Source organism: Thamnophis elegans, chromosome Z (assembly GCF_009769535.1).
Source record: "Thamnophis elegans isolate rThaEle1 chromosome Z, rThaEle1.pri, whole genome shotgun sequence".
NCBI classification, from domain to species: domain Eukaryota; kingdom Metazoa; phylum Chordata; class Lepidosauria; order Squamata; family Colubridae; genus Thamnophis; species Thamnophis elegans.
Genome location: NC_045558.1, coordinates 90,930,153 through 90,954,717, shown reverse-complemented (window position 1 = coordinate 90,954,717; position 24,565 = coordinate 90,930,153). Strand labels below are relative to the sequence as shown.

The 24,565-nt window shown below is 36.1% G+C and overlaps 1 protein-coding gene across 1 annotated transcript in view; it reads right to left on the bottom strand.

The window, feature by feature from the left end:
* Positions 1 to 24,565, bottom strand: part of MYO1D (myosin ID) — a 127,951-nt gene that overhangs the window by 90,541 nt on the left and 12,845 nt on the right. Inside the window, exons 2-10 of the mRNA XM_032237709.1 lie at positions 14,151 to 14,359; positions 10,112 to 10,205; positions 9,157 to 9,322; positions 7,512 to 7,565; positions 5,832 to 5,927; positions 3,946 to 4,062; positions 2,849 to 3,052; positions 1,946 to 2,091; positions 1,750 to 1,864 (exon numbers count right to left, since the gene is read on the bottom strand). Of these exons, the coding sequence (XP_032093600.1) occupies positions 1,750 to 1,864; positions 1,946 to 2,091; positions 2,849 to 3,052; positions 3,946 to 4,062; positions 5,832 to 5,927; positions 7,512 to 7,565; positions 9,157 to 9,322; positions 10,112 to 10,205; positions 14,151 to 14,359 (1,201 nt within the window). The remainder of the gene's footprint in view (positions 1 to 1,749; positions 1,865 to 1,945; positions 2,092 to 2,848; positions 3,053 to 3,945; positions 4,063 to 5,831; positions 5,928 to 7,511; positions 7,566 to 9,156; positions 9,323 to 10,111; positions 10,206 to 14,150; positions 14,360 to 24,565) is intronic.

Genomic DNA, 24,565 nt, shown 5'->3' with positions numbered 1-24,565 from the left:
GGCACAAGATCATAGAGCGTTGTTTGGCATTGCAAAGTTTGTCTATATCTATTTTGATTAGATTCAGATCTTGATTATTTTGGGGATTGGAGAATAGAGAACTAGACAGAATGAATAAGCTGTTGCTGGTTCTGTGGTTTTGGATTCTATTTAGTGTGTCATTGGACAATCTGAGCTGACTGGTGGGTATGGAGCGCCATCTTATAGTAATTCAAAATTTCCTGATAAGTCAGTCTCCAAAAGCAATACTGGGAATTTTGGCTTGATATCATCTGTATTGAACCATGCATCATACAAGGACAACATTTGAACTGAACTAAATCTCAGAGATTTAGGGGAAGATATCATCAGTATTCAGATACATTTTTTCCATCTTGTGTTTAAATATCGGTATCCTGAACCAGCATGAGAATAAGGATCAACCAGATGTTGCTGTTTAAACAAAACTAGATGTACTTGCAATCTCTTTGAAGAAGCAACTACATTAAACAGGAATATTCCTCACTCAATCATGATTTAATGATAACTGTTATCAGAGTATGCCAACCTGTGATAGATGACCTATTCTTTTTTATTATTATTATTATTAGATTGTAATAACTTTTACATGGGACATTCCTTGAAAACCCATTAGAAATTAAATTTGGCACAAAATATTAATTTTGCTTGTATTTTGTTCATTCTCAAGATTCTACATAGCTAACTATTTCAATATGTAATGTTTCCAAACACATGCAATTCTAGATACAATGAAAGTTAAAGGAAGATTTTAAACTGATAAATCTTCACAATTTTCCTAAAGCCTAAGAGAGATAAAGCTGATTGCACCTCTGCCAGGAAAAATTTCAAAGGAAATAGGCAGTTATTAAAAATGCCCATTTTCAAGATCCCATTAGATGACCATCCAATAGGGATGGGATCTGGAAGGAGTTGATTACATTTCATTTGGTGGACAGGGCGATGAATACAGAAATATTCTGAGCCGTGGTGGCGGCGTGGTTAAAATGTTGTGGTGCAGGCTGTTTCTGCTGACAGCCAGCTACCAGCAGTTTAATTTTGATTGGCTCAAGGTTGACTCAGCCTTCCATCCTTCTGAGGTTGGTAAAATGAGGACTCAGATTATTGGGGGCAATATACTGGCTCTGTAAACCATTTTGAGAAGGCTGCAAAGCACTGTGAAGCGGTAAAGAATTCTAAGTACTATTGCTATTCTGTATTCATGAAGATATATCCATAAATACATGGCTGCAGGAGCAGAGTGTGTTCTTAAAGATCATAGTCTATTATATCATTGATATTGCAGCTACCTTGCTTATCTGTCTGCTTCCAGGCATATCTCAGAGTGCTGATTATAATCTTTATAACCTTGCCTTGGGATCAAAGTATTTAAAAGATTATTTCTCTATGGTCTCACTTAGTCTATATAATAGCTGAAAAAGTCTTCCTTGAAGTTCTACATTTCTATCCCTTTCCTCAAATCCAGTTATAATAGAAATAGTTTTTCTTGAAAACCATGCACATTTTCTTTATCTTCTTAACTGGTAAAATTTATCTGCTTTCAATTTTCTTTTCTTTCACAACTTTTGCAGGCTTTATTAACTGGTTTTCTAGTGGTTGTGTTCTCTTGGTTTGATGTTTTAAATAAACATATTGAATCTCCCTCCCCATATGATACTGCATTTTAAATCTTAATTTGGAGGTGGGGGTAACCACTGAGTGTTTCTGAGCAGACTGTGTAAATCTACTCACATGCTTCCAAGGAATCCCCTCTCGCTGATATTCTTCCTGTTCTTGCTTCAAAACAAGTTGAATGAAGAGCTGTTGCAACTTCTCATTGCAGTAGTTAATGCAGAATTGTTCAAAACTATAAAAGGAAAAATCAGTAAATACTGTCTTAAATCCTCCTGTGAACCAATATATGCTTGACTGTCTCAAGATATTTCACCTGTTATTGTCAAAGATCTCAAAGCCATAGATATCAAGAACTCCAATCACTGTGTTTTTGCCGTGAACAGTGCTGTTGTAATCTTTCACTGCAATCCCATCATTGATATGCATCACAATCCAGCAGAAAAGGCGCTCATACATTGCCTACAAACCAAAGTACATCATCAATTTTATTTCCTGGCTTAGAACCCAGATTTATTAAACCTGTATTTTTGTGTTAGGTCACTGTAGCCTTATAAAAGAAAACTGGGAATCATCCAGTTCTAACCTACTCAGCAGTAAAAATCTTATGAGACTTAAAAAAAAGCTGCAAATAAAGCTGTTCTTTTGCTGTAGCATTATTAAAATTGAAATAGGGTTATTTTCAGGACATTTAGTTCATTAAACAAGTCAGCCAGTTCCAGATTCTTCCTCCACCAATGTCTTAACTCACTGATGATATACAACTTAACTTCATTGATTATATTCAAAGTAGCCACAAGTGTGTGTGTTCCAATCTCCCTGCACACTCAAAAATATACTTGTCTTCTCATACTCTATCTCACACTTTCTCATAGTATGACTATTACATCATCCATAAACTTTGGGAATTCCAAAGACTTCATAAATATCCAAAGAATTTCAATCACTAGCCTCCCAAAGATAACTGGCAATTCAGACAATCTTCAAACAATACTTCGATTTCTAGTCACAAGAAATAAGGCACTTGCTAATCACAGATTTTTGATAACTGGAGAGAAAGTCACCTTTTCCCTTTCTTACATAAATTGTTCATGGATTGCAAGTGATAATTTATGTATGGATTTATGTGCGTGGCTACTTTTGAACTTTTTGAATCAATCATATTAACTTTCACTTAAAAATGAAGATATCAAATCTATAGGATGGAATCTATATTCACCTTTGCAAATGCATTTTTGCCATAAGTGGCTTCTTGCTCTGTGTGTTGCTTATCAATGATATCACGACCAGTAGCTACAGTTCGAAAAAGCAGGGCCTTCTCTACTGTATCAGCTTTAGTTGAGAGCAGATCTGCAATGACAGATACTAGCTTGCCATTTTCAATCACTGGTGTTTCACCATCCACAGAAATTTTTAAGTTGCCCTGGAAAAAATATGGAAGAAACTTGTTTATTTCCTCAACAATTCAGCATCAAGCACAATTTAGACATTGTATCTGCTTGAAAACTCTGGCTTTTTCCTTGATTCATCCCAAACTAAGATAATAGCTATTCCATCTCCATGTTAAACTAAAGCATTTCTTGCTAGGGAACCAAATTCCTGCTCCATTGTTTTACTGGTAATATTGGAAAAGTTACACCTTATTTATTAAAATTAATAAAAGAGCATAGCCACTAAAGAATATTGGAAATTTCTATAAGTCATCATTGACTTACAACCACAATTAGACCAGAAAACTCATGATTAAGTTGTATAGTGGTTAAGTAAGGCATCACTTGACCACACATGTGGTCATTTAAGTGAATCACTGAGGTTGTTAACTGAGATAACACATGATTGCAACTTGTAACGTTCTCTGCTGGCTTCCCCATTGACTTTGCTTGTTGAAAGCCGGTGGGGAAGACTGCAAATGCCAATCATGTGATTCCAAGAAACTGCAACTGTTATAAATGTGAGTTGGTCACCAAATGCCCAGATTGTAATCATAGGACTGTGGGGATGGTTGTAAGTGTAAGTGACATTGTGACTTCGAAAAATGGCTAAATGAATACTTTTAAGTCAAGGAGTACCTGTATTTTCGTTATAACCATAGAAACCTGATTCATTCTATTAGCTTGCCTATCTTTAGAAATAAATCTGGAATCTGAATGTCTATGATCTTTAATATATTTAAATATAATTAAAGTTTCTTATCCAAATAAATATGCATGTATAAATGCAAAATATAACTATTACCCTCTTGTTCCTGATATTCCTCATATCACCCTACAACATAACCTTCTTTCCATAAGTCTAACAGCAGAGAGATCCACTTACCAAATGCAGAATGGTAGCAAGGATTTTGTACACAGTTTGAACCTCTTCTGGTCCAAATCCAATCACTTTCATTGCATCAGCAACAGCTTTGAAATCTGCACTGTCGTTAATGGTACACTAAAAAAATAACAGACAAAAACATGAAGTCACTCTCTTGCTTTTACACTAAGAATACAATGTTAAGCAATGGAAAATAAGACACTTATCTCCCTACATGGAAATATTTCAGCCAAAACACAGAATAAAGTATTAGTAATAGTAGTAAAAAAAAAAATACATGAACTAGCTGATAGGAAAAAGAAAAGCAAGAGAATAAGCCTATTTAATCTGTTAAAATATTCATAATGAATCCAAATAATTTTTTAAAAAAAATCTAGGGGGTGATGGGGGGAGAGGTTGGAAGAAATCAAAGAAAAAAGGAGTAAACCACAGTTGCAAAAGAGAATATAAATTATCATCCTTTCCTGCTATCCAAGGTCAAACATACAAAACAAGATAATGTTAATTAGGAATTGAAGAAAAGTTGATAGCTGGCTCCCAATAATATAAAGTTTTCAAAAGATTTCAGCTGAATGTTTGAAATTTTTTCCCTAATAAAAAAAAATGGCAAGGAGAATTTTAAACCAATTTGGCCAAATTTGGAAACTTTTTTTGTTACTGTTGTCAAGGAGCAAAAAAAAAAACTTAGCACAGAATTCCAAATAAAAATAGGTAACTTTATACAGTATAATACATGTAAGGTAATGTATGATGCAATACAGGTAGTCCTTGACTTATGACCAGAATTGAGTTCAAAATTTATGTTGCTAAGTAAGATTTTTAAGTGACTTTTGCCCCATTTTACAACCTTTCCTACCACAGTTCTTAAGTGAATCACTGCTGTTGTTAAGTTAGTTACACAGTTCTTAAGTGAATCTGGCTTCCCCATTGATTTTGATTACTACCTGTAATATCCAGAGCACTGTTAAATATCTAATTCAAGTCTACATTCATAGTCATAATTAGATAACGCATCATCTTTTGGGTCATCTTTTCAAAAATATTTCCTGACCAGATTCCTCAATGACTGCAACAGTGACAGAGCTTCTAATGCAATGCCTTAACTGGAAAAGCTGGGATACATTCAGAGTTTTATGTGTCTTGAAATTATCCCATGTTCAACTGTATAGCACTGTCAAACATTAGCGCCGGAAATGTTTTATGACATTTTGCATTATGTCATAAACAGTTCTATGGTATAAAATGTTTTATAAAACTTGTCAAATTTCAATTACACTGAAGTCAAGTCATGATTTTGGACAGGTTGTGTATGTTATCCAATTTGAGGTATCCTGGTTCAAAACCTGTCATATGGTGCACTATTTAAAAATTACAGGAATCAGAGTTTTAATGTAATAATGAAAATAAATTACACAATAAAAACCTTTCAGCCATTTTGCTATTAAATTAGCCATACATTTTGCTGTTAAAATGTGGCCTTGGAATTGCTGAATGAGATTATATATTTTTAGTTTCTTCATCTAAAAGAAATCAGATACCTGAGATACTTCATCTAAAAGATTCCTCAGAATGCCCTGGAAAGTTTGCTAAAGATGTAATTGATTCTGTGTATTTTATATTTTTTAGTTCTTTAAATTATTATGTTTCACCCATTGAATCCTGGTCTGGGACCTTAATAAAAGATTTGACTTGGTAGTTGATCAATTAATATTGGAAGTATACTGGATCATTCATTTTTAGCAGTTTTTAAGATAGCCAATCAAAATTACTTGTAAGCATTGAATAGGCTAACCTAAATGTAATCAGATCTCCAAATGTACAGGTGGTTAAGAAATAGAATAGTTTACCATGCAATAGTTTCAAAGGGAAAGATGATTCTTCCTCACCTTTGGTTGAGTTCCAGCACTAATATAGCTATATGCAGATAGATCTTTATGTAGATACAAAGATCGCAGAAGCTGCTCAGAGCCACCTTGAAGAAGCTAAAAAGATAAGGATCAGTTACTTGAACCAATTGTGTTGATAAAGGAGAGTATTGGTAGCTCAGGGTTGAAATGAGGGTCCTTGGTGCTCTCTAAGGTTGATTTCCCCCCCTGCAGATGTTTCATTATTCAAACTAAGTAACATCGTGAATCCTAGTTGCTAGCAGTGATGACGTTACCTAGTTTGGGTACTGAAACATCTGCAAGAAAACTACCAAACCCAGAAAGCAGCAAAGACGCCTTACATCAATTGCCTTTTTGGTGCTATGTATTATTAATATTATTGCCATCTAAAACACTGTCTTGATAGGATAGTCCATGTCTCAAGCATGTGGTATAAAGGACATTGAACGAATATAATATTCAACAGTGAAGAAAGCAAGCATTGTAACAGCTGCTCCTTTACTAGTCACTCCTGACAAGTTACATTCTCTCTTACATAAGGCTATTTTGGGGAGGAAAAAGTATATGCTTTGAGTGGCATTCAACCCCAACTATCTGCTACTGATTACCACTCAATGCTACTGATACTTGATTTATCTTTAGGATCTTCCTTCTGGAATCTCAGCTAAGGAGTGTCCTTCATTTAAAGACTTCTGTTTCTCCTTTCGTCTTTTTTTATCCTGTTATGAGAGATGCAACTTTTAATGGAGTTAAGTTATTACATATTCAAGAATTCGTGTTTTTTCAGGATTAGGAAACTTTCTTCTGGGGTGGGGTGGGGTTCAGAATGGCTAGCTTCCCAAAATATTTAAACATGTTCATTGTTTCATCTAAACCAAGATATGTTGGGGGGGGGGGGGTTGAATATATGATATGATCATATATGATCAACATATGATATGTTGAAATGACATTGAAATTGGCTTCTTTCACTGGAGCATAATGGGAAGTGAGTCCAGCTTTATTATTATTATTTTGAAAAGATGTTGAATGGCATGGAATTTTAATCTTGTGTTTTTATTATTTGTGGGTTTACTAGCCATCTAGGTTGTTTTATATAATGTAAGTGATCATATACACTTCTCAAATAAATAAATTCAGTGGCACAGTCTTCACACTCTTCCAGTAAAACAATAAACAGTGATGCTTTACCAACATGGTAGCCTGGCATAAAAGTAAAGTAATACAGAATCCTACTTTCCAAAAGAAACAGACATTGTCTTTTGTAAAAGGCTACCCTAAGGCACTATTAGCTGTTTCAGAGGTATCCAAGACAGGCATCCAGTTACCATAATTGCTAGCAGGGACAGAAGGCAAAACCATGAAGTATATATGGAAATTATTTCCATCTGCAAGCTAGAACCAGTATGATCTTCTCTTCCAAGGAAAATAAAAACACCAAGTAACATTACATTTGGATAAAGGAAATCTGAAGAGTCAGTCTTTGAGCCTCAGAGTGGAATAAATTATCTTCTACAGCAAAATGGCTATACAAAGACTTGTCCTTTGCACTGTGAATGAACTAGGGGAGAAAGAAGGATGTAACAAACTGATAGGATAAAACAATGAAGAACATTACAAATAAGAATAGGGTGCTTTTCTCTGAATTTACAAGTGCCTAATTTCATAGTTGCAACTCACCTGGTAGAAGGAGTGAAAGTTTCTCTCTCCTAGTTGCTGCACAATCACCCGGGACTAGAAGAACAGGGAAAGAGCATGACCAACAAGGTTGCTAATTTATTTTTTAATCTGTACTATCGTAAGCAAACAGTTTACATTAAGTGAAGTATCGAAAACAGGCTCTTTTTAAACCTAATTTTGCCCTCCTTAAATAATAAATCTCTTGGGAGGAAGAAGGCTTAAAGGGAGATGGGATTACACAATTTGTGTTATTACAATGTAATGTAATATAATAGATGATGATGATAGTTTATTTATTTGTTGAGTGCTATGGCTATTAGCCATCCAGAGTCATGTGAGAGATGGGAAGCCATATAGGTCCTTTAAATAAATTAAACAAATAATGAGAGACTTGCAGTACAACAGTGGCATAACAACCATTTGCAACGAACCAAATTTAGTGCCATTGTGTTGGCAATCCCTCCAAAGGGCAGCTAGTCTTTTAAATAACTTTATTCAGTACAACCAAGGCAGTGGTGGGTTTCAATTTATTTTACTACCGGCTCATTCGTGCGTGCGTGCGTGCTTGCATGCTCACGCAACACTTTTGTGCATGTGCAGAAGTGTCTGAGTGGGTATACAGAACCTCCGCCATCACCACTACCAGTTTGCCCAATCCGGCAGAAACCCACCTCTGGACCAAGGGTAGAATACCTTCTGGGATAATTCAGTTCGACAAGTAATAGCAGGACTTCAGTAATGTTACTGGTTAATGTTTCATTAATCTTAATCTGTTAAGTGAACCATTTGGTTGTTGTAAATATGAGCCCATTTATTCAATAGAGATTTACTGCAGGAAAATGTAAAAAAAATCCAAAAACAAAATGTGGTCACATGACTGCAGTATGCAAGTGTCAAATGCTGGAGATGTGGTCACATTACTGTGTGGACGGGTGGGTATGCTGCAATCATAACTTCATGGATGGGTTATAAGTAACTTTTCTTTGAATAATAGTTTAGCCAGAAATTGTTCTATTACAAAAGGATGGAAAGGTAAATCAGACAGATATCAGAGGGCAAGACACAGCTAAAGTGGGAGTTTATTATTAACAGTAACATTTTGAAACAAAAACTGTTGCATGGTTTAAATTTGGGAGATGAGAGGAATACCTGAAAAGTAACTCCTAAATCATCAAACCTTCAGTGCTTATTCCAAGATTATCTTTCTGACAGAGTAACAAAGCAGAGAGAGGGGAGGAGAAAAGGGAAAATAAACATATAGTGTATGTTCTGTATGGATGTTTAAGGGCAACAAATGCTGTTGCTTTAAAAAATAATTCTGCATATAGTCACAAAAGAGAAAGCTAGACAGCACTTAAAAAGTGCCCTATCATCTATTCCATTTTTAACTGAGGTTTCCCATCAGGCCATGAAACATGTAATAGTAAATTTCCTTACAACCACATGATCATCTATTTAAAACTATGGTCTCTGTTACAATTATATTTACTGAAAGTTTTGCAAGTTAAAGCCAACTTTCTCATACACTTAGCAGTATCTCCAAAACTCACTTCAGTTTTCTATTATGAATCCAGATGCTTATAATATAGTAAATGTTACTAATTTCTGAAAGTTATCTGTGGAGGAGCATGAAAACCCTAGTTACCTTTTCCAGCAAGTAATTATTGATATGTCCACCTATGGGGTCTCCTTTGAAATCAAAATTGATATCCATATATTTTCCAAAGCGGCTGGAGTTGTCATTACGGTTAGTTTTCGCATTGCCAAAAGCTTCCAGAACACAGTTGGATTTCAGCAGCATGTTCTTCACCCTTTAAAGAACACACATGCCCAAAAACTAATAGTAAAGGAACCTATGTCAGACACAATGTTTTTTATAGGTAAGAAACCTAATGGCCATCTTTGTTCTACTATAGGCTAAAGGAGTCTGTCTTTCAAAATGTGGTCAGCAGAAAGCCATCCCAAGCAAATAACAGATCCCTAATTCTCAAATGTTCATCTATAGCAAGCTTTATTCTATGTTTAGGAAAGCAGAAGTACAGTAGTCTAGTCACTCCCATCCTTGTAGTATTAAAAGCTCCTTCCCTCTCTGTGAAGCCGACTATGAATTCCAAAATTATGTTCAAGGCCTTAGAGGCTTCAGAGAATAGATCATCATGTCAAAATATATAGATAATATTGTTGAGATTAAGGTCCTGTCTAATAGCAGAAATAGCAAGAAGAAAGTGAAAGCAGCTGTATCCAGATTGCCTGAAATTCAATCCACTTTAAACCTGACCCATTAAAATTCTCAGAAGATAATAAACCAGTCAAGGGCAATTACTTTTGGGGATGTAAGCACTTCTTATGCAACAGAAAGTTGCTGTTAAAGGATTTAGGCCAATATTCAATATTAGAGCCCAATAATGTTCCTTGAACATTTGATACAATGTTTTCTGTGTTTTTTTTTCTTTTTGGTCTTTTTTTTTTTACCAGAGCTCTTGAGAAGCTAAACGTTTGCACCTATTGTGGCACCTTCATTTCTACTTTTGCCTATGGAGCAATTATATTTTGCATTCAATTAAATCAAACATTCCCCCCTCCATAGCAAGCGCCTTTACCTTTCAACTTCAGCTCTCTGACTCGGATTGGTAATGGCAGCTATGTACTGCATAATGTATTTACTTGCTTCTGTTTTACCTGCTCCGCTCTCCCCTGAGGGCACAAATGAAAGACAGGCATCAAAACACAATTTCATCTATTTCGCTAGCTAAAGAGAACAAGTGAGCTTTGAGCTTCTTGAACTTCTTTATTATTCAAGTAATTAATATTAAACTCTGTGTCTTCATGCTCAGTTTCCAGTTCAAGAGGAAAACTGGGCAAAACCTTGAAAATCTTTATAAAAGTTGGAAAGAAAAGTACACAGTATTGGACTAACAAGTCCTAGATTTAAAAAATAAAAAATAAAGTGGAACGGGAGAGCATCTGGCAAATAAATTTTACAGGTTATATTTACAAAAACCTACAAATTACATCTGATATATAATATTTCTCAGTGTCTGGAGGTTGTAAGCCTCTGGATGGGGAAGAACTGAGGGGCTATGGATTTTAGGGTCCACTGGATTCAGGGTTTTTTCATCTTATGATCTTTGGACTCAAATAGATCCAACATACAATTTGAGGTCCTCATGGACTCACAATTTCTTTTTGAAGAACAGAAGGCAGCTATAATGAGGAAGGCTTCTCCATAACTTTGTTTTTTGATCTCAGTTGCATCCCTTCCTGGATCAAGAGACACTATTCAACACACGGGCTTTAGTCACCTCTCAAGTTTATTAGTGCAATACATGGAGTGGCCATTGAGGATCATCTGGAAACAGTAGCTGATCCAGAATTTGAAAATACCGGCAGTTCTGGATACACTTCAATACTGTACATCCATGTTACATTTTTGCTATGGGAACTGTACTGGCTGCAAGTGTGTTTCCAGATGGAATTGAAGATGCTGGTTGTTACACCTTTAAAGCCTTTCACATCACGGGGCTGGCTTTTTTTGTGGAATATTTCTCTCTGGTTGTTTCTATCCATCCCTCTAGATCTAACAGAAGGAGTATGTTCTGATTTATGTTGTTTAAATTCTGTTAGAAGGGATTACTTTAAAACAGAAGGTTAACTGATTTTTGTTGAAAGTATTATTTGAATATGTGGATTGATCCATGCTATTTAATTCTTATTAGAAGGGAAAGTTGGATGAAATTACTTTGAACTAGATCCTAAACTAATGTTTGCATAAATTTGATAGTGGTAAATATCAGACAAGCAAGGGATGAGGGTAAAATGCATGCGGAATGATTTACGTTGTTTAAATCCTATTAGAAGAGAAAGTCGGTTGGGATTATTTGATTTTGATTTATTTATTTATAGGCCGCCCTTTTCCCTGAGGGGACTCAGGGCGGCTTACAATCAAAAAGGAAGGGGAGTGTAGGACAATACGAAAAAAGAAATGTGCACAAAGTAAATTAGACAATAAAACTCAGCATTCACTCAGCATTCGGGAGGGGCGAAATAAGATTATCCCCAGGCCTGACGGGTTAGCCAGTTCTTGAGGGCTGTGCGGAAGGCCTGGACGGTGGTGAGGGTACGAATCTCCACGGGGAGATTGTTCCATAGTGTCGGAGCCGCAACAGAGAAGGCTCTCCTCCGAGTAGTCGCCAGTCGGCACTGACTGGCGGATGGAATACGGAGGAGGCCAACTCTATGCGATCTGATGGGACGCAGGGAGGTAATTGGCAGAAGGCGGTCTCTCAAATAGCCAGATCCACTACCATGGAGCGCTTTATAGGTGGTGAGTAGGACCTTGAAGTGCACCCGGAGACCAACAGGTAGCCAGTGCAGCTCACGGAGGATCGGTGTTATGTGGGCGAACCGTGGTGTGCCCACGATCACTCGCGCGGCCGCATTCTGGACTAGCTGAAGTCTTCGGATGCTCTTCAAGGGCAGCCCCATGTAGAGCACATTACAGTATTCCAGCATTATCTTAAGATAGAATGTAAACTGATTTTTGTGTAAAGTAATACTTGATCCACGCTGCTTAAACTCTACTAAGAAGGGAAAGTTTGGTTAGATTATTCTGAATTACTGTTTGAAAATGAGGTTAAGAAAGATTATTTACGCTGTTTAAATTTTATTAGAAGGGAAAGTTTGATTATATATGTAAAATGAATGTGGATGATTTATGTTGTTCAAATTCTATTAGAAGGGATCACTTTAAAACAGAAGGTTAACTGACTTTTGTTGAAAGTTTTATTTGAATATGTGGAATGATCCATGCTATTTAATTCTTATTAGAAGGGAAAGTTGGCTGAAATTACTTTGAGCTAGATCTTAAACTAATGTCTGTATAAATTTGATAGTGGTAAATATCAGACAAGCAAGGGATGAGGGTAAAATGCATGCGGAATGATTTACGTTGTTTAAACCCTATTAGAAGAGAAAGCCGGTTGGGATTATTTTAAAATAGATTGTAAACTGATTTTTGTGTAAAGTAATACTTGATCCACGCTGCTTAAACTTTACTAAGAAGGGAAAGTTTGGTTAGATTATTTTGAATTACTGTTTGAAAATGAGGTTAAGAAAGATTATCTACGCTGATTAAATTCTATTAGAAGGGAAAGTTTGATTATTCCTCTGTAAAGTAATATTTGAATATGTGGCATGATCCACGTTGCTTAAACTTTACCGGAAGGGACTATTTTTGGTTAGACTGTATATTGATGCCTACACAAATCTGTATAAATGTTTATCTGAATACAAGGCTAAGGAAGAGGAACGGGAGAGTCTACAGGAGGTTGGGGTAAATAACAAAGAAGTAAGAGACGAGAATAAAATATAGATAGAATGACTTATACTATTTAGGCATAGATAAAGATGGGGGGCTGAGTTCAACACAAAGAGTTCTTTTTCCTTTTTTTTTTCTTTTTTCTTTTTTCTCTTTTCTCTTTTTTTTCCTTTCTTTTTTCTTGTTTCTCTTTCCTTTAATATATTACTTTTATTTTTAATCCATACGTATACAAGATACTTTAGACAGAAGGCAGTGCCAGGTGTGGGCCCTGGGAAGTCGGGGGGATTAGGGATGGGGATTCATGGGGGGTGGGTGGGTGGGTGTTAACATAGTCTCAGTAAGAACAAGAATGTACTTATATACGGTTGTTGTTTTTTTCCTTTTTTTTTTTTTTCCCTTTCTCTTTTCTTTCTTTATATTTTTTTTTCCTTGGTTTATTTTACTTTTTATCAGATTAAACAACACTTGAATAAAGGCATACACCAAGGAGGGAGGTAGAGGGAAAGAAGAGGGAGGAGTAAGGAAGGAGTAAGGGGAATGTAAGGAGGGCGTGTTGGGAGTAAGGGGAGAAGGAAGGTTTGAGGGGAAAGGGAAGTAGGAGGGGAGTGTTAGAGGGAGAAAGGAAAGTTGGAGGGGGTAGATGGGGTGTATGGAGGATGGAAGTGTCAGGTGGGGTTGTGAATGATGAGTTGTGTTTTCCCTTTTTTATCTTTTTCTTTTCTTATAGCAAATACCCTGTATATAAGTGATTGCAAAATGGAATGTGAAAATGAATAAAATATATTTTTTTTTTTTAAAAAAAGAAGGAGTATGTTCTGGATCCCTCCAATTAAAGAGTGTCCTCTTATGGGACCTTGGAAACCTGCTTGTTGTTGTTGGCCTTGACTCTGCTGGCCTTCCAATAAGCACTCTATGTATTCCAGGACAAGGGATAGGTAGGTCCCATTTTTGTATTGTCTTATTGGGTTCATCTTCTATGATCACCCTTGGCTTTTTATTTCACTAATAATTGTTTTTATTGTTTTAGCTGCCCAGGATTACATCTACTAGATGAGTAGCCATTTAACGTGAATGAAGGAAGGAAGGAAGGAAGGAAGGAAGGAAGGAAGGAAGGAAGGAAAGAAGGAAGGAAGGAAGGAATATCACTCACTCACTAAATCATAGAACCTATTCAATTATAACTAATCTGGACTCACACTTTACACAAAATCACCAAATGGTCAGTTTGTAATGCAATGTAATATAAGAACCTAGTTTTAATCTTCCAGCTTTGTTTAAAGTATCACCAGAAGGGGAGGTAGCAGGTATCTCTGACGCACCTGATATTACAATGCATGTGTCCTTTGATCGCCTCTTCATGGCTTTATATGCTGCATCTGCGATGGCAAAGAGATGAGGTGGCCTCTCATACAACTCACGCCCTTTGTATTGCTCAACTATATCACGGCCATAGATGTTCAAATTCTTGTAAGGATTTACAGAAACCACTACTTCCCCAATAAATGTGTAGATCCGTCCCTTTTCAAACCTAAATGGTGCAAGACAAAGGTGACAGAAAAATTAGAAAGTGTTATAAAGCAGACAATATCACATAACTAACATGAACTTTGTACTTTAATGAGAATTTCATTTCATCATACTTTTTCCTCATGACTAAAGAATTTACTAACTGAAAATAAGCAATATTTGAAGAGTTACATCAGTAACTCTTCTATTATGTACGGGCAGAATTATGTACACTGTGTATGCCTTTTAAGTTCTTGTAAATGTAGAAACAGGATTAGGGCATGTAAAAATTCAGGGTATTCATGAATGTATGCCCAGACGTATCCTTAATGTTGTATCTCTATTAATAATAATACTTAAATATGTGATATATCACAATTCAAAACTCTAAAAATCCCAGAAAAAAACCCAAGATTTTAATATTTAACTTACAAAATGCTATGACAAACCTTTTGTTTTCTACTGGGAATTTAGTATTTCTACCAGTATACCATGAATCCAAGTCACTACAGAAAAGTAGCACTGCAGATTATTTATTTATTTGTATCGTAGCTTTATTAGTTTTACCCAAACATATCTAACAAACTGTCCCCCATTTTTTTCATTCACCTGTGAGGTGGGTTGTGGAGAGAGAGAATGACTGGCAAAAGGCACCCAATTGGTTTTTATGACTAAGGTGGGACTTGAACTCATGATCTCCCGCTTTCTAACTGGGTTCCTTAACTATTAGACCAAACTGGCTCTTTTTAAATTTGGTTCATGATAAAAGATAATATATTTTGAGTCCAGGGCAATATTTTCTCCTCCCATTTTATTTAGAACAACTTTTGCATCACAACAACCTGTTAATGTTTTTCTACCTCTAGATCTCATCAGCATGTTTCAACTCTACAGGATTTGATGGCTGATGGAATCTCAGTCCTTTTTGTTCTCAAACATTACACACTGTTCTTCATCAATCACAAGGCGAGATATGACAAATATTATTTGATAGTTCCATTAGACAAAGAAATAAAAAAACCCAGTAAGTAAGGCAAAGATAAAGGTTCCCCTCGCACATATGTGCTACTCATCCCCAACTCTAGGGGTGGGGGTGCTCATCTCAGTTTCAAAGCCAAAGAGCCAGTGCTGTTCGAAGACATCTCTGTGGTCATGTGGCCGGCATGACTAAACACTGAAGGCGCATGTTACCTTTCCACCAAGGGTGGTTCCTATTTTTCTACTTGCATTTTTACATGCTTTCAAATTGCTAGGTTGGCAGAAGCTAGAACAAGTAATGGGAGCTCACTCCGTTACGCAGCACTAGGGATTCGAACTACCGAACTGCTGACCTTTCTGATCGACAAGCTCAGCATCTTAGCCACTGAGCCACCACAGCCCTAAAGCCCTGACTTTCAATTATTTTTTTAGTGACCATTCAAAGTTACCATAGCACTGAAAAATGGTGACTTGTGACTAATTTTTATCGTTGCAGCAATCCAATGGTCATGTGATAAAAATTTGGCTGCTTGGCAACTGGCATATATTTGTGACAGTTGCATTGTCCTAAGATCATGTGATCACTCTTTGTAAGCTTCCCAGCCACTTCCAACAAACGAAGTCAATGGAGGAAGTCAGATTCACTTAACAATTGGATGATTTACTTGTCATCTGCAGTGATTCGCTTAGCAACTGTGGCAAAAAGGTCATAAAATGAGATGCAAATCATTTAACAAGTGTCTTGCTTAGTAATGGAAAATTTGGGATCAATTGTATAAGTGGTCTTCAACTTATGACTACAATATGGACCAGTATTTCCTCTACTTTGAAAGGTGGTTATTAAGTGAGTCATGCCCGATTTTACAATCTTTTTGGCAACAGTTGTTCAGTGTATCACTGCAGTTGTTAACTGAATCATGCCCTTATTAAAGAATTAAACTTCTCCCATAGACTTTGCTTGTCAGAAGCCAGCTAGGAAGGTCATAAACGGCAGTCACATGGCCCCAAGAAGCTGAAACCATTGTAAGTACTGGTAGTCCTCGACTTCTGACCACAATTGAGCCAAACATTTCTATTGCTAAATGAAACAGTTAAGTGAATTTCTCACTATTTTATGACTTTTTTAGCCACAGTTGTTAAGTGAATCACTTTAGTTGTTCAGTTAGGAACATGGCTGTTGAGTGAATCTGGCTTCTCCATTGACTTTGCTTGTTAGAAAGTCGCAGAAGAGTGAGCGAAAGACACTGCAACTGGTTATAAATATGAGTCAGTTGCCAAGCATCTGAATTCTGGTCACAAGGTCATGGGTATGCTGCAATGGTCATGTGTGAAAAATGGTTATGTTACTTTTTTCATGGTATTGTAATTTTGAACAGCCACTAAATGAACTAAATTAACAATTATTGGATCCTCACAAAAAATAGCAATTGTACTTAAATGCATTGTCATTAAACATGGCATTGAAAAAAATAGGTAACGGGTCAAGCAAAAATACAACAAATTCCTGTTCCACCATGGTGAGAAATTGAGTCTATTTGGTCTGAAGTAGCATAATTTATTTTAGGTTTATTCTGGAGATGAATATTAAATCTAGCAGAATAATATCTCAACTGTGTTTTTGTATGTTGCTAAATTAAATAAAGTACTATCAACAGTTACAATTTTGTTTCATTTAACATCAATGTGTAACCAGAACTGTCAAAAGTATTTCTCTTTCTTTTTAGATATACCAGCTCTTCTCTTCTCTCTTCCTTTCTGATTTTCTTTTTTTTATTTTCTCCCTTTGTCAAATGCTTCTCTTAGCACTAGTTCCCTGTGTCATTTTAGGATTCTGCCTGAGTTACTAAAAGAGAAATGGTCAGTTAAGCCTCCTTCTGGTTTAATAAAATGCAAAAAATTATTACACATCCAGTGTTGAAAGAGTTCCTATCAAAAGCTTTACCAAAATCTTACCAAAAACAATATTTTGCATGTATTCAAAAGTTTTGCATTACATATTGCTTTAAAATTTGGAATTCTGCTTAATTTTTCTACCATGGAGGCATACTACTTTTACTGATGTCTTGAAGCATACGTTTATACTTGAATTTTTAATACATTTTTCAATTCAGTGTTCAGGGCAGCCAATTTCCCCGAGTAGGAAATGCCATTGTGTGCACATTTGGTGTCCCTCCTTTCCTGTATGGGACAAAAACATCAAGGACAGTGAAAGGACAGATTATTTTATTATACAATATTCTGAACTGAGGCAAATTCTTCTATAAAGGAAGCTTGGAAAGGAAGCATATTTAATTCAAAGGTTGCCAACAGGTCCAAACTACCGGCCCAACTGTAAACCATCCTCCTGGCCTATACCATAGTGTGTGTGTATGGGTGTGCGCGTGCATACACACACATATAGACACATTAAATTTTTAAAGTAATATATTCTATGGTGGCACAGAACTATTGGAAAGGAAAAGATATATGGTGACAGCACTGACAGCTATGGGAAGGATGATCACAAAAGAAAAAGGATTTTATGTTGGCAATTTTATTTAAAAACCTAAATATTTTCCCCTTTAATTTAAACTAGAATTAAATATTTAAAAGTCATCCAGGGATATGATTCTCATTTATTTTCAATCTTTCTATTCCATGTTACAGATAATGAAAGAATGGATGGATATTGCAAAGTAGCCAGCTCCTAGAGAATGCATTTCAATTCACAAGACAAGGCTTTAAAAAGATGTTTTCACTTTGGTTTTTATGACAAGTGAAATGCCAGGACAATTACACTGTATTCAATATATTTATATGTAAACAATTATATGTATGTATGTATGTATGTATGTATGTATGTATTTAAAAAAGATGTTTTTCTGGCTCACTGCAATTTTAATTTACTACAAAGCAAAAATCTTGGATAAAAAGAAGCAAAAGTCAAATCATAAACAGGGGAACACATGAATGCTTTTCTATCTATCTGCATCAGAAGACATCCTAAACCATTCCTCCCCCATATTGTAGAGAGAAAATAAGCTTGGAATGTCTGTTTTATCCATAGACATTAGGAGAGAAGAAGAAGCAAAAGAAAGGCAACGGAGGATAGAATGACTTCCTAGAAAACACAATAAATCAACAAGAGCTATTTTCACTGCCATCTCTCTGACTGAATTTTAACTGACTTTCTCTAAATAGTCACCTTGTATTTATAAAGTCATGTAGACAAAAGGAAAACAAGGCAACAGCTAGAACCAAATTTCTGTATAACAAAAAGTATATGTATTTGGTACATGAAGGTTGAATTACAAATCGAAATATATGTGCCTGGAATTCATTTTACTAATATATTATGCTAGATATATTGCCAGATAACCTAGGCTGAGAATAAAAGCTTGCAGGGATTCTAAAGTCATATAATTCTTACTGACTTGGGCAGTTAAAATTTCATTTCCAAAATGATCATTTAAAAATCTTCAACAGAACATCCATGAATGTTGAAAATCATAGTATTATTTCAAATTTATTTTGAATCCTGATGTTAAAATTGTATACACCAATTCTTGTTAAGCATCTGGGTTTGTGGCAGGATCTGATTCCCATGTTGGCATCACTGTGTTATTGGTTCTTCTTTCTTTTAAAAATCTGCTTCAGGCTGGGTTGTCTATATTTAAGTATGGGCTTGCTACCCAATCCCTAAAGGGAAAGCTCTCCACCTCATCCCAATTTAAATTCTATTTCAGTTTAGCCACTTCATGCATTTGCTGAAGTGAGCCACAGCTCAAAAAGCTTTTTTATTTTAAAAAATAACATTTGCTAGAAGGATCTGATAGCATGTTTTGTACCAATTTTGAAAACCATAAATTAATTAAGCTTTTCTCCTCCTTACCACAGTCCTTTGTTATCTTAGGAATGCAGAATATCAAGACTCCAAATCATTTAGATACTTGATGTAGTCTAGAAATATTTACATTTTTAAAGCTCTGAATATAATTCACATTTACTGGATAATCAGTTCTTTAGAAATATCAGCTATTCCATAAAACCCAATTGGCTATAGGAGTGCATTTAACTCCCGTTTAAGCAAAACTGATTAATTTAAGAGGTTCCCAATAAAATAGTAAAATTCATTTCTACAAACTGGAATTAGGTTTTGTCTTTGGCTTGAATTTTGTGTATACTTAATGTGAATGGCAGCACATGAATGATGTTGTGTGATCTCACCTGCTAGGCAGGATTAATCCTAGTTAGCTCCTGGATTTTCAGAGTAGTGAATTACACTGGAAACTCAAAGAAAAAGAAAAAAAAATTCACATAAGGCTCTGGCAAACTATTTCTATAATACTGCAAGAAACTGGCATGGATGCAGCAATCAAATGTCACGGCTAACGAGTGTCTTTACTGTCCAATGAATTCCAGGTGGCAGCATTTGGCAGCAGCTGGATGATTACAAAAGCTAAAGAGAGTCACACCTAAATAGAATTTAAATTGGAGAATATCCAGAAATACTAAGACTGAAGGCTAGATAGGAAAATCAAATAAACATCCTGGAAAGTGTGTACCAAGACATACCAAGACATTATTATATTATAGCCAAATCTCCAGAAATCAAGCTCAACTTGAAAGAGATTTTATACTTATTTTAAAAACCAAAACACTCCATGGGACTTACTTCTAAATAAGCTTGCATAATACTATCTGTTACTGTTACTTCTCTGAAAAACTATCTCTTATTTTCATTTTTAAAGTCCATTTCTTTTACCTCCTTTGAAAACTGTTAGCACGATCATGTTGGTAGATAGTCCTCCACTAATGACCACAATTGAGTCCAAAGTTTCTGTTGCTAAATGAGACAGTGTTAAATGAATTTTGCCCCATTTTATGAACCATTTTTAGCCACAGTTGTTAAGTGAGAAACATGGCTGATGAATGAATCTGGCTTCCCAATTGACTTTGCTTGTTAGAAGGTTACAAAAGAGGATCCCATGAGGCAGTGACACTGCAACCATCATAAATATGAGACAGTTGCCAAGTATCTCAATTCTGATCACATGACTGTGGAGATGCTACAATGGTTGTAAGTGTGAAAAACAATTATAAATCACTTTTTTTCAGTGATGTTGTAATTTTGAAAGCTCACTACATGAACTGTTGTAAGCCAAGGACTACCTGTACCATTTTTTTCAGTGCTATTAGTCTCTGATATGAAATAAAAGAGGAATTAAATCATTTACATCAGGAACAATAAAGAAATTACAAATAGTGTACTACAAGCTTATCACTATCGTTCAAAGAGCAGAGGTGTTTTAATCTCTGTATTTAGTTCCCTATGGATGCTATCTTGGACTATGCTTCCTTGGCTAAATTCCATGCGCTACACAACTGCGTTCCAGCAAAAGCAATCTGACCTATTACTTGGAGTATTATATTACATGAAGTATTACAATAGTTGTTGAGATTTTTTAAAAAAAGGCTTTTTACAAGGTAGCATTTTTTATCCAAGTGGATAAATTTCAATATGTTTTTGACTTACAACCATTCGTTCAGTTGCCATTCCAAGTTAGCATAGGAAAAAGCGATTTATGATTGTTCCGTATCCCTATGGTTACATGATCAAAATTCAGATGTTGGCAACTGGTTCATATTTATGTCCGTTCCTTCTCCCAGGATCATGTGATCACCTTGGCTTCTGACAAGCCAAGTCCATGGGGGAGCCAGACTCACTTAACAGCTGTAATAAGTGCACCAATTCACTTAACAACTGTGGCAAGACAGGCTGTAAAATGGGGCAAAACTCATTTCACAACTGTCTTGCTTAGCAGCTGAAATTTTGGTGTCAATTGTAGTCATAAGCTGAGGACTACCTACATTGAGAAGGAAATATATAATCAAAACAATGCAATGTTTGGACATCAGTATAGCCAGAGCAAAAGTAGAAAATGATTTTTTACCAGGTATTTACTGGAGAATCTAGCATTACTGAATCATTATGTATTTTTCAGATCATTTATCTTCTTGAATAAAAATTTCTCACCAACTGTGGCTGGTTATTTTTGTGCGGTACTCTGCTATTTATTTATTTATTTATTATATACGCAATTGACAAAACAATTTTAATCTCAAAAAAATAAAAATAAGAATTAGCAATAGCAATAGCAGCAATAGCAATAGCAGTAGACTTATATACCGCTTCATAGGCCTTTCAGGCCTCTCTAAGCGGTTTACAGAGAGTCAGCATATTGCCCCCAACAATCTGGGTCCTCATTTTACCCACCTCGGAAGGATGGAAGGCTGAGTCAACCCTGAGCCGGTGAGATTTGAACCGCTGACCTGCTGATCTAGCAGTAGCCTGCAGTGCTGCATTTAACCACTGCGCCACAACTCCAAACAATATTAAAAAATAAAGAAAAGAAAAAAAAGAAAATTTATTTTATATTTTACATGTATAATCATCAGTTTACTAAGGAATTCACTACTGTATGAACAGTATAAAATATTATTAAATAATACAAAATCTGCAATAGAAGCAATATTGCTACATGTTTTGCTTAGCAGAAAATAATGTTTTTCCCAATGGATAACTCGCAGATTTCTTAGAGTTATTTCTTGATTTCTGGAATAATATCACATTTCCTATTCAATAGTTTAGCTACCTCCATGCTTATTACAACCATAATTCCTGATAGTTAAATTCCAAAGTCTTTGCTGAATTTACACAGAAACCTACCTCAAATATAGTTTCCTCTTCTAGTTGTCAAAGCATAATCATAAAAAAGCATAATTTCTTAATGATTCTTTAATTCCCTTCTTTCTGTTAATCGGCCACAAGCTATCAGCAACTAAGGGGTTAGACGCTTCATTGTTTTCTTATAAAGAAATATTTTACATTTGTGTTGCTCTATGTTGCTTTGTGAATACAGAGAACTTCTAAGTACAGTAGAGCACTGTTTCTGAATTTCAGCATTTGAATTTCAAAGGAAAACTGGTACATTAGCTAAACTGTACAACACCACTGAATTAATCATACATCTATTTTTGGAATGCTAGCCAATTACTTTATATACAAAGTGGGAACACAAAGATGTTTCTTTCAAGAGGAATGTGTCCACATTTTTTAATAGATCAATTTTAGGCCCATTTATTTTAATCCAAAAGTATATATGAATTCAGACCCAGATTGTTGGGGGCAATATGCTGACTCTCTGTAAACCGCTTAGAGAGGCCTGAAAGGCCTATGAAGCGGTATATAAGTCCACTGCTATTGCTATTGCTATATGATGCATTAAAAAGTCATTAACAAACCATGCATACAATACAAGGCTATAATAAAAGCAGCAACATTAGCAATGAAACACATGATATAAATAAATACTTGATATTCCATTCTAGAAAACAAATATCCAAGTGGGGTCAATTATACAAAGCACTGTGCGTACTTGTGAAAATAAGGCGTTCAGCATGTTTCCAAACATACAGTAGAGTCTTCCCTCCATTAAAATTCCTTTCAGCAATAACTGCACAATGTACAAATATACTCAGTTATTAACTGGAGGAGCTAATGTTTTTCTTCACTCCTGAAGTTTTTTTCTACAATTCTTCCGGACATGAGAGACTGGCTATTATTCAATATGAAACAACTGCTCTCTGCTCATATGTGACCATGCAAGCAAAGACTTGAGTTCTGGTTGCCTCACATGGGAAAAGCAACAATAACAAAAAAGACAGTACAAAAATGATGCAATTCCAACAGGGAAACAAGTGAGGGTGACACATTATCCGACAAGTCCTAACAAGCTACAACTTCTTATCAACAAGTAGTAAATAATGTGACATTTGTTTTCAGATCCTGCATTAGAATAGTGAAATAACATCTAAAAGTGATTCAAAAGCAGGTAAAAGAATATATTCTTTAACACATATCTATATTAGTAACACACTTCTGCAGTGCACAGAAGTCATTACCAGACAGACTGGTAATCTGATGATAGCATCCAAAGATCTAATAATGATAAAATATGTCTCTACACAGATGTTTTTAAGCACTGCAGGAATCTGAATCTAAACACTGTAAATGCAAACCAAGAGCAGACAACTCACATGGATTCTCCAGGAGTCCATTGGCCACCATAAACCACCCTGAGCAGTGGTGGGATTCAAATAATTTATCAACCCGTTCTCTGCCCTAATGACCAGCTGGGTGGGCGTGGCCAAGTCAATGTCACTCAGGTCGATGGGCACTTCACCTTAGTTGTTACAATAGTAATAAGGGTTAACTGCAGAGGGAGTTTCTGTAAGCAGGGCAATAAAGATTAGGCTAGAGACAACACCAGAATGTTTACCTCCTGCCTTCCTTACAGGATTAGCCCTGGAAAGTGGGAAAAAACAAAAGATTTCTTCCAAAAACCGGTTCTCCGAACTGCTTAGAAAGTTACCAACTGGTTCTCCTGCACTGGCTACTGATCGGTCTCCGGATACGCTTCAAAGTGCTAGTCGTAACTTATAAAGCCCTTCATGGTATTGGACCTGGGTACTTGAGAGACCGCCTGCTGCCAATTACCTCCCAAAGACCCGTCAGATCACACAGGGTCGGCCTCCTCTGGGTTCCGTCCACCAGCCAATGCCATCTGGCTACTACCCGGGGGAGGGCCTTCTCTGTAGCAGCTCCGGCCCTTTGGAATGAACTCCCCGCGGAGATCCGGACCCTCACCTCTCTCCAGGCCTTCCGGAAAGCCGTCAAACCTGGCTGTGCCGGCAGGCCTGGGGTTGATGAGTCCCCTCCCCTCTCGACTGGTATGGCTGTGTGATTTTCGTGTATTTTAATTATGTGTACTGTTGTTTATGTTCCCTTTCCCCTTTGAGTTGTTCGCCGCCCTGAGTCCCTCCTGGAGAAGGGCGGCATACAAATAAACCAAAACTGAAACTGAAACTGAAAACTGAATAGATGTGAACTGGCTGAATCCCACCACTGGCCCTGAAATTGAGACAACATTTAGCAGCAAAATGATCAAACTTCACACAAACACATATGGAATGCAATTACGAGCAAGAATAGAAACAGGAGGGCTATGGGAGACAAATTGCCATAATTAATTTTGATAACCACAATTTTCTCAGTCCACACTACTCTCTGAGGGCTTCTGTATCTATTTTCACTCAACCCTTCAAAACATGAGTTTAAAATATTTTTGCTTTTTCTAGTAATGTTACCATGTGATTAAACGGCCTCCTGCTAAACTCTAGAAAATCACAAGGCTAAACCCCGAAATGC